At 39.8% G+C, this 11,084-nt stretch overlaps 1 protein-coding gene across 1 annotated transcript; it reads right to left on the reverse strand.

The window, feature by feature from the left end:
- Positions 1-357: 357 nt before the first annotated feature.
- On the reverse strand, positions 358-1,707 carry LOC133012248 (probable tubulin polyglutamylase TTLL9). The gene has a single exon (XM_061080225.1). The coding sequence runs from the start codon at positions 1,705-1,707 to the stop codon at positions 358-360; it is 1,350 nt and encodes a 449-aa protein (XP_060936208.1).
- Between the last annotated feature and the right edge of the window lie 9,377 nt (positions 1,708-11,084).

Consider the following 11,084-nt stretch of genomic DNA (forward strand, 5'->3'; position numbering starts at 1 on the left):
ACAAAAGCACGGTCATGTTGGGAGCCAGGAAAAAGACAAAGGCCAAGACCAGCATGGACAGGTGACCTTTTAGAATAAGCTCAATTAGCCTATCCTCCAATCACCAGCTGGACCTGAAACTCAGACCAAGGAAAAACACAGAGCAGGGTGAACAGCACCACTCCCAGGCAGGGAGGGAGAAGAACAACACAAAAACACATATATACACACACATACACACAAATACACACAATATGACTTAGAGTCATAGCAATGTGCATGCATTTGACATGTTAAGTACTGGAACTGCGGTAATGTGGTCCATCCATTGTGTAAAAATCCAGTCATTATAGCAGGTTGAGGAGATCATGAGAGTGATCACATCCTCTTCCGGCCTCGGAACGGTTTTGGTAGCTGATAAAGCTGATTCTCTCTGTCATTCACACACCCTAAGTGTGTGTTGGCAGTGAAACACGAAGTGTCAAATGTTTCGGGGCTGGTATCCTCTCTGTAGACAGGGCCATCGTTCCACATGAGATCATAGCCACCCACCCTTTTCTCCTTGCCCGTTAGCCTTCCCTCCATATCAACAACATTCAAAGTATCTTCCAGCATCCTGCACTTCATATCGTAATCCTCTTGACTACTGGCCGCGTAGGAAGGAGAGGCATTCACCTCAATTAACCAGGGTTTAAGGTTCTGATCCAGCAGAATGTCGTAGCCGTAGAGCTCAAAGCAGTGTTTGTCATTTATCATGATCTTCTGTACACTCTGGAGACTACGGATAAAGATGTTATCCATCTCTCTGAACAGGGTTTCCACCTTCTCTCTGCCGTGCTTTGCAGTCAGATATCTCCGAAGTTGCTGTATCTGCCACTTGCATCCCTTTTCAGGATCATAGTCAGGGGATTTTTTTTGAACAGCCACATTGGTGAGATGCATATACTTGTCATCAATACTCATGAGAGAGAAGCGGGTATGTGAGAAGCGGGCAAATCCATCCCGAGACAGCCAGGCCTTCAAGGGGGCAAATGATGTGACCAGGACATAGACTCTCAGATCAAATTTCTTACCATTTATCAGGTAGGGGTTCTCTATGTAGCGTTGTGCCACATAGTTTTCCACTTGAGCAGCATCCCTCTGGTCGTCTAAGAACGTGCCATCCTTTTTCCAATCCATGATATCTTTTAGTTTTCTGAAGAGGAAAATGCCTTTCCCTTTTGATTTTGCTGCTGGCTTCATGATCCAGGTGCTGCCAGGGCCTCTTTTGAACTCCTCTACAAAAAGATGATACTCACTGGGCAGCACAAAGGTGCAGGGGAAAAAATCACATCTTAAAGCCTCAGTGTTGCCAACTTCTCTTTCAAGACTCTTCCTGTACCTTTTGAGGTTTTTCACCAAGAGGTTTTTGCGAGTCAGCTCGTAATGGTTGCGAAAGTGGTTTATCCTCACATGCTCCTCCATGTACGTATGATCAAAATGCTCACTGATCCAGGCCACAAGGCACCAGTTGAAATCCCACTCTCCATCATCTTTGACTTCAATCCAACCAGGTCTCTGACGCAGGACATTCTGTATAGTGTGTATTAGGCTGCATTTGAAACGCACAAAACATCTTCCCTCCCGTCCCTCATTTTTCTCACAGTCATATGAACCTTTGTTCATCTTTTTCTTCTTTGTTTGGTTTATTGGCGGTTGGGAACCATTTTTAAGGTGCATTTCTGCCATCTCCTGGATCTGCTCCCGAAACCTTAGTATCCAGAAGTTTTGTCTTGGGCTGATTTTCTGCCAAAGTCCTTTCTATCTTCTTCTTTTCTTCTTTGAGAAAGGTTATTGTGTCACTTCCATAAAAGAAAATTATCTTCTTCTGTTGGGTGTATTGGCGAGTGGCCACCACCTTTAAAATATGCTAGCTGTCTATCATAAAAGCATAAAAGGATCAAAAGCAGACTAGTTTCAAATTCTATATTACAGGATCAAAGCTTAGTAATATAGTAAGGCCGGAGATACACTTGCTGTTTAAAACATGCGTTTGCGTTGACAACCGGCTGCGTAGTGAACGTAGTTGTTTACATAGTTGTAGATGTACTACGCATGTTAGTGGATGATACCACTAGACGGCACACCGGAAAACTCAGACTGTATAGAACTTCCGGATTTGCCCTTTGACCCCTGACCCTGTCACATTCCCTGATACTACCGCTACAGTACACTGCCCCTACCGATCAAGTGCATATTGCATTTGGAGTACACATAGCGTTCATTTCTGAGGACGTGCACAACCGACTCTCCAAATGGACGCAGGCTACACACGAGGCAGCCGTGAAGTGCACACATTGGCGTAGTTAACAGCAAGTATATCGCCGGCTTAATGCAATTTTATGTCGTTTGCCAACCGCCATAAACCGAAAGAAGAAGAAGACAAGGTCCAGACCCCCTATCCTGGGAGTTGTCCCCCTACTTGTCACTGCAAAGATAACTGCACAGTTCTAAATAATGAAATGATATTATGCACTGAAAGAACCTGTGCTTATTATAGATGTAACAAATCGCCTTTACATAGATACAACATAAAGCTATTTTCTAAGGTTTCAGGGGTTAAACTCCACTCTCTCATTTGCCTAACAGGTGGTTTGCTCCACTGCCCATCTTACACAAACACACCCACACTCGCTCCCTCTGTCAGAGCGATTTGATCTCAGTGGTGTCTGACCTCTAGTAAGTCGCAGCTTTGCAATAAATAACATGTTGCTTACATTTTTCCTCTTAATAGAATAAAACATGTACATTTAATCAGACTGCATCTTGTTTGCTGTTGAATCTTCGTTTACTCCAAATGCAATATTTTTCCTTATTACATCTAAAATGGTTGCCACTGAGGTCTCCCAGCAACAGCCAGAGATGAACCATTCTGGTTTCAACATGCTTTATTTCTTTAACTGGTGCAAGCATTAATTCAAAATGAAACATAAATTGTCCAGCAGTTTCTGCTAGTGTCTTGGCAGCTCACAATGTCCAGTCTCCTTCTCTCTCGTGTTTCTACTTGTCATTTTTTTAATAAAATTTTCATTCATTTGGGTTAGATTAAAGATTCAACAGCAAACCAGATGCTGTCAGATATGTTTTATTCTATTTAGAGGTCAAATTTATGCAACAATGTCTGACTACCACTGAGATCAATTCAAATAAAAAACACAATGTTGAATCTTTAATTAGCGCAAGTTATTTCAGTACATATTATTTCACTATTTAGAACTGTCCAGTTATCTTTGCAATATAAGGAAATATACAGGATGGGGGATCTTGACCCCCGCTAAATCCGCCTGTGACATTTTCCCATTCCTTTAATGTTGTCTTTTTTCCTGTAATCTAGAATTTGGATCTGGTCTACTTTTGAGGCTTTTATGTCAGACAACTAGTCTTTAATAATAAATATCATAGCCAGTTGCCACCTGCCAATAAACCAAACAGAGGGAGACAAAGAAGAAGAACCTTGATCATTTATCTATCATGAGAGTAAACCACTACTTTTGAAAAGGATTTGGAAATATTTTCTGAAATTTCTGAAAAACTACCACAATGGAAACTTCCAGCTTAGATGATTTACCAATGACTGAGGTAAAGAAACATAAATTGCTCCACAGCGATACCGGTAGCTACCTGACAAAGACCTTCTACAGTGGGGGAACTCACTGCCAAGTCTTCAAGTGTTTCAGTGTTGGCAGTATTGAGACCGTGGCGATCAAAATTCAAAAAATGAATAATGATCGCTTCCTTCATGAAGTGAAGATGTTGGAGGTGGTCGGGGACCTTGACTCAGAAAAACATATTGTCAGATTCATTGACCATTTCAGGCTTGAGAAGTTTTCTTGTTTGGTCTTTGAATTGCTGGACAGAAGCCTTTTTACCCTGATGTCTGAGAGGGAATGGACGCCACTGACTCTCAATGAAATTCGACTTGTGACACACCAGTTACTGGTCTCCGTTGAAGCAATACATAGTCTTGGCATCGTGCATACCGACTTGACACTTGACAACATAATGCTTGTCAATCACAACCATGAACCATTCAAGATCAAGTTGATCAATTTTGGCCAGGCCCTCCCAGCGAGCCAATTGAAATATGGAGATGGTATGCAGAATGCATACACAGCACCAGAAGTTACCTTGGGCTTCATCTTGTCCAAAGCTGTTGATATGTGGGGAGTGGGTTGCATCATGCTCTACCTCTATTTTGGACAAACTGCCCTCCCTTATAAGTGTGCATACAACTGGATGAAAACTATTGTGGACCTGCTGGGTCAGCCAGCAAAATGGGGTGGAGCATTCAGCTGGAGGTATTTTATCTTCGATGGGGAAAAAGAGTGGAAACTGAGGACACCAAAGGAGTACCAGAAAGTAACTGGTGTAGAGCCACAAGTTTCAATGAGATGCTCAAGGAAATTAGAAGATGCACTGCTCGGATTCCCAGACAAACCGGATGAGCCTGACCAGAAAGACAGGATGGCATTTTTAGACCTCCTAAAAGGTTGTCTACATGCAGACGCTCAATGGAGAATTAGTCCCAGTGAAGCCCTTAAACATCCTTTTTTTGAAATGGTTGAAATGGCAAATATTCTGGAAACAAGCTCAGATGAGTATTTCAATGATGCTGACGCAATGGAAGAAAAGTGATAAATAGTCAGCCTCCATTTTTAAAGCATGGGTGTCATCACACCAAAGGATGATCGAGCTGATGAAGAGTCAGTCAGTGATGAGCTTGACAAGAAAATCAAGTCTCAGACAAACAGAGTGTCACAACATTCAATAACAATCGATTGGGAAGCTACATTACATTACATGTCATGTCATTTGTCAGATGCTCTTATCCAAAGCGACTGACATCTAGTGCATTCAACATCTATGAGCTGCCATTCAGGGGTTCAGTATCTTGCCCAAGGATACTTCGGCATGCAGATGGAGAAGACTGAGGATTGCACTGCCAACTTTCTAGTTGGAGGACGACCACCCTACCCCTCAGCCACAGCCGCAGAGATCCAGGTGGACATGGACATGGAGAAAACAGAAACTGGATAAAATTAAAGCTTCCATCCAAAAGAAGCAGCAGGCTGCTAAAAGAAAAGAAAAAGGAAGCAGTGTCAAAACCCAGCTCAGAGGCCATGAAAAAAGAGAGGGAGATGCTGGTTGAGAGGCAAAAAAAAGAGTGATTTATTTTAATAAAATGATCTGACAATGAACAAAACACAAACTAAAAACACAATGGGTTGTGTTCCTCAGATGAAACAGTAGTGAGGGTGCGTGGATGCATGAGTGAAGAGTGTGTGTGGTGAGGGGATGATGTCACATGGATAAAACATAACTGAATGAAGTAAATACCATTGAAAACTAATACAGTGTCTTTCTATTTCTATAAGTGGCCATTATTATAATATTTACAATTAAAAAAAAAATGCTGTTGCAACACTTGTTGAACGACACTTATTAATACAAATATTTCTCAGCATGTTTTATAAACTCAAAACACACACGTGAAGAAACACAAATAAACTGACCCAAAGGGACTAGCTTTGCAGCTTTGCAGCTTTGCAGCTCAGTGTCTCTGAGTCTCCAAGTGTTCTCTGAGTGGAAAGAGAAGGGGAATTGTGTCTTTCCTCTCAGTCAGCAAAGGCCACACCAGTGTCTCTTTTAAACCCTTTACTAACTTTTTGACTTGTCTAGAGGTTCTTCCTAGGACCTGTACAATATTTGTAACACAACAGAAAAGCCATGAAGTTTTACTAATCTTCAACCGATTAACCAATAAGCTCTCATTCATAACTCATCAACAACCATCTGTGAGGTATCTGACAAAAAAAATTAAAAATTCTGTGCCTCATCAAAACTCTTGATTAGTTAGTCTGATTTATATGATGTCTTAAGTACAGAATACTCAGAGCATGGAGGAGCATTTTGTCAATCAGCCATCTGTTGTCACATGTGACTCGAGGCAAATCCCAGGACAGTGCCATTTCTTCAATAAAAATTCATTTCTTCAGATGATAATTCTTCGGTGCCATCCAGTTAAAGACAATTTGAATTAATTTGATTAGATTTCTTGATTTCTCAAGATTAATATTCCCTACATACATCTTCAAAGTTGTCAACGTCAAACCACATCAACCGTTTCAATTTGATTTAAATTCCATGTAGTCAGCATGGTAGTAGTTTTTAACATGGTAAAACTGTGGTGGTTTAGCACTTCCTGCTGGTCCAAGTCTGAACTGTATCATGTGATTGTGGAAGTATCTGAACATTGACCTCCTTAATTAACATTAAACCTCATCATTCTGTACCCAACACACATATCTATGCATTCAGTGATAAATGAATGAGCTGTAAATACTGACAGTTTCCATATTAACTAGCTAAAAAACATCATATTCCAAATGTTTACAGGGGGCGTTTTGCAGCTGTGTGGCTGCATTGTTTGAGAGAAAGAGAGAAGTGATGTTGAGCTGTTTTATAAAGTGGATTGTTAGAAGGTTTAATAACTTAAAGCTGATGAATAATAACAAATACATTCTTCTTGCCATTGCTTGTCACTGTTGTATGTTTAAAGAAACGACATCTTGTCTTTTGAGATATGCATAACTTAATCTAACTATAAAAACAAAAGCTTATATTGCTCCTGATGCCTCCTGATGCCTGAGGCTATACATTAAATATAGCTGTGAAAGTGTGTTATCATGTGACCCTTGAGGATGTACATTTCTCCTGGTTACCCAAAACAAAACTGGTTTCTATTCACTGAGAGAGAATCATAAGCCACTGCTGTTTAAGAGATAGACTTCAGTTCAAGGAAACATAGTGGAAGTCACCAAAAACAGTGTGCATCTTAAGGGGGGACTGTGACCAATTAAATAGGGTTTTATTTCATTCGAGGGAGGAATTACATCGATTGGAGCCCCACAAGATTATCTATCTGATAAATACTCCCAATACTTTGAGGAATGCCGTGAGCATGAGTAACATCAAGGTCTAGTAAGCAAAAAGAAACATGTTGTAGCAGGCAGGGCTGAATAGTTTTTGAAGTGCTCACAAATCTAGAGCAACCTGTCTGTGATTTCACTCGCTTTTATGGAAACATGAGGTGACCACTATACCTGGGCTTTGGCCAATTGCTTGTGAACTGATATAATTAAACGCACGTTTCCTGAAACTTAACCAGCTGTTTGTCTCTCCATTTCTGCTGTTCTTGGTTAAGAGCTGATTTATCCCCTGTCATGACTTTGCAGGATTTAACAGGTACAGTAAGTTGGATAAGCTCCATCTAATGAACACAGATAATAGAATAGTTATTTTAACTGTGATATATATGTGTGGTGAACTCAGGTATGTGACTTTTTGATGTTACTCACTATTAAGGATCATCAGATAAATAGGTTGTTATTTTGGGGTCACAAATAAGTATTTCCTTACAGAAAAAACTTGGTACTCTTGTATAAAATCAGTGCATTTTAAAATCGTACAAATAATCAAAAAATTATTTTATTGTTATATAACAAAATGTATATTAGGCTATATTTTAATGTAAAGCAATTTATCACACTCCAAGATAACTAGAACAATACTTTGCTAATTTCAGTATTGTATATAATTGAAGGATAACGTTGGTTTCCTAGCACCCACAAACATTGCAGAACATTCCATCACAAAACCATATTAGTTATAAATGCATCGTTATTTATGGCCTTCACTAGCATTTAACTAAAGCCAGCAATGTCATTGACTGGGAGCCATTGGACAGCTGCAAACAGTTTGTGGCCATTCACATCTGACACCAGAGACAGAAGTTTCAAATTCACTGGTTCTCCATAGAGTAGGAGCTCTGACAGCATGAGAGGTGATGATGATGTGAAAGGAATTTCCACAACAGTGAGCAGACAAAAGTGACTCAATAAATCTACTTTTCTGTAATGTAATTTAATCTAATTTTTGCGTATTAGAGTCTAAAATTGGCAAAGTATATTTGCACAGTTTGCTATATGCTGCACAGTAGAGCATGGATTTACATATGATAGCAAAACATGAATAATACTAATGATACAGTGAATGACTGGGTGTGCAGTTTGATGTGGTTTGTACCAGACACCGGTTGGTGGGATTGGTTGCTCCACCTATGTGAAGGATAATTTCAAGGGTAATTAGAAAGTGCTAGCAATTCTGTGGCTCCATCAGTATAATAGATTATATAAATAAACTGCATGCAGGTATTTTATAGGAATAACACAGCATACAAATGTTACAAATACCTCTGCTCTCCTGTCTCCAGGTTCCCAGATTAAAAGAGTCCCCAGGGAAACAAGTGTCTTTTTCCGGGAGGGTTCTAACTGGCAGGAAATGTCTAAGGGCTGGGTAAAATATGTTATGTTTGTTTGTTCGCTCTGTGTCCTGTTTAGGATGTATCAAATGCAAATGTTAACAGGCAGATTTTGTCATGTGTGTATTTCATCTTTACACAGGGTATGTAATAGGTCACCTCACACACTCCTGTTGGTTGGTAAAGCACCCAAAGGTGGATACTAAAGACTGCTGTGTTCCAGCTGTGATGGTCAGTACTGGCAGCCGGGTCTGATGAGGCTGCTGGTTATTTTGATGATGCTCTATGACACAAACCTTGCAATAAATGCCCACATCTATTGTTTGCTGGATCTCCTGTCTCATGACTATTGGTCTTGATCGCTCACAAGGTCAGTCCAACAGCTTTTATGTTTAAAAGAAGAAGGTAAGTAGTATGTCAAGTTCAGACTGCTACAGTAAATATGAAGTTTAGGTTTTTGAATAGTCATGTGTGAAAGAAACAACACTAGGTATTGATTTGAAACAGGAAACAGATGTGTCGCTGTGTGGTGAAAGTATATATTCATCCCAACAATCCTCCTAATGCAGACTTTGTTGCTCCATATACTATGTCACCTGACTTCCTCAATTGTATTAATGACAAATCAGGATCAGAAGTAGAGAGGGTTTCCAGCTTCAAGTTTCTGGGAGTCCACATCCCGGGGGACCTCATGTGCAAAACAAACCTGAAGCCCTGGTAAAGAAGCCTCAACCACAGCTTTACTTCCTCAGAACTCTGAAGAAAACAAACTTGGCCACATTGCTGCTTGTGACCTTCTGCTCCACAGAAAGTGTTCTGAGATATTACTTTAATGTATGGTATACCAACTGTACAGCAGCAGACAGGACAGCTCTACAGGGCGTCACGAACACAGCACAACAAATAATTGGAGTTCATCTTCAGGACAAGCTGCCTCTGCAGATCCAGCAACATCCTGAAAGAAGTGCCCACTTTTTTCTGGAGAAGTAGGGACAAAAATCTCCAGGTTGTGTTTACTTGCATTAGTAGTACAAGTACCGCGAGTAACACAAATGATCCTGTGGTCAAACTTGCACGAGTACCTCAAGGTGAAAATTAGACATTTGGTGTAAACAATGCATTGCGTGACCGTTCGATGTCCCTTAACAAAAAAAATACAACTATTGGTCACAATAAGCTGATTGCAAACAAACCATGTGGTATTTTTTACGAGAAAAGAGTTTCCTGTCAAAATATAAATTCGACCAGGAGGTTCCTGCAGATCTCTCATTAAAAAGGAAGTTTGGCAGTTGTTTTTTAATGAGTTTCATTCCTCTTTTTAAAATGAAAGTCTTTCTGCTAAAGAGTAGAAACTCGAGCCGGGGAAAACATGAAATAGTGCAAATCACTGCAAATGTAGAGCATAAATGTTTTATGGTCCATTCGTTGATGTAATCTTGGTTCTTTGAAGGAGAGAATACAACGTTTCTGACAAGAACTTGAGAGACATAAATGAGAGACACACAGAATTTAGTTCCCTCAGTCTCTGTTCCCATTGCTGACAACTCAACACAGCTGCACGAAACAATCCACAGAAGGTACTGAGAAGCAAGTGGACATGAGAGCCTACCATAAAGAACAAAGACTGAGAGAAAAAAAGACAAGGAAACCATCTTTCTGCAAACTAAAGAAGAATCCTGGAATCACATATGTTCGACTATGACACCTAAAGAATAATTCAGTATGTACATGTGTGTGCGGATTGTTCAGTCTGATGTTACAGATGTTAGAACTCTGGTTCGGGAAAAACAACTGGAGTGAGACTAGAAGAGGACACTGTCTGTGTACCTCCAAGTGATCTCATATCAGTGGTGGGATGTAACAAAGTACACTTCCATTGCCTCTGATGCATTTTCTTTGTGGTCTAATAGAAAAGAAAATATCCACGGTATTTTGAGGTAGCACAGAGTACTTTTATCCTGAATAAGTTAAGACACTTAGGTAAGAAATTATCTGCTGCCCTTGAACTGTTAACAATGCAATTTTGTAATAAGTAATCAGTATAATTAGTATTGTATGTAGAAACCATGTGGTAACCATGGTGTACATGTAACTACATCAGAAAATGCAGGGATTTTTCCTGATCACACAGTAAAAGGCAAAAAATATCTATTTTTGTCAATGTTCAATATTATTTAATTGTCAAATGTCAGTTTTAGTACGAATCAAACGATAAGACTAGCATCATATTTTCCTTCGGTAGCAGATAAACCAAAACACAATTGAAAGCAACCTTATGGCTTTAGTAGGGACTTTTTATTTCCAGCACCAACCGGTGAAGGGTTTAATTTATCAAGGGAAATATGTCCACTTCTACCGGACCGATTAGTATAAACTTTAGTACAGATGTTTTAAGTCCAAAGACAGTTGACTTTGGTAATCCAAGGCTTTGTTTCTGGCACCACCATGGGGTGCACATTTGTGCCTTGAACTATTATATTGGGAAAAAATCCATTAAAGGAGCAGTGTGTAGACATTTTGAAGATTTTTTTGCAAAAATACGATTTATCTCACATAACTATGTTATAGTGACTGTATAATCACTGTAAATTTAAACCTATAGTGTTTTTGTTCCATAACAATGAGCCTTTTATACATACATCAGGAGCCCGTAATGCTTCCTCGGAGACTGCCATGCTGCACCGCTACGTTTCTACAGTAGCCATGAATGGACAAACCAGGTTGAGATGGCCTTCATGTTTTTGAA

Source organism: Limanda limanda, chromosome 10 (genome assembly GCF_963576545.1).
Source record: "Limanda limanda chromosome 10, fLimLim1.1, whole genome shotgun sequence".
NCBI classification, from domain to species: Eukaryota; Metazoa; Chordata; class Actinopteri; order Pleuronectiformes; family Pleuronectidae; genus Limanda; species Limanda limanda.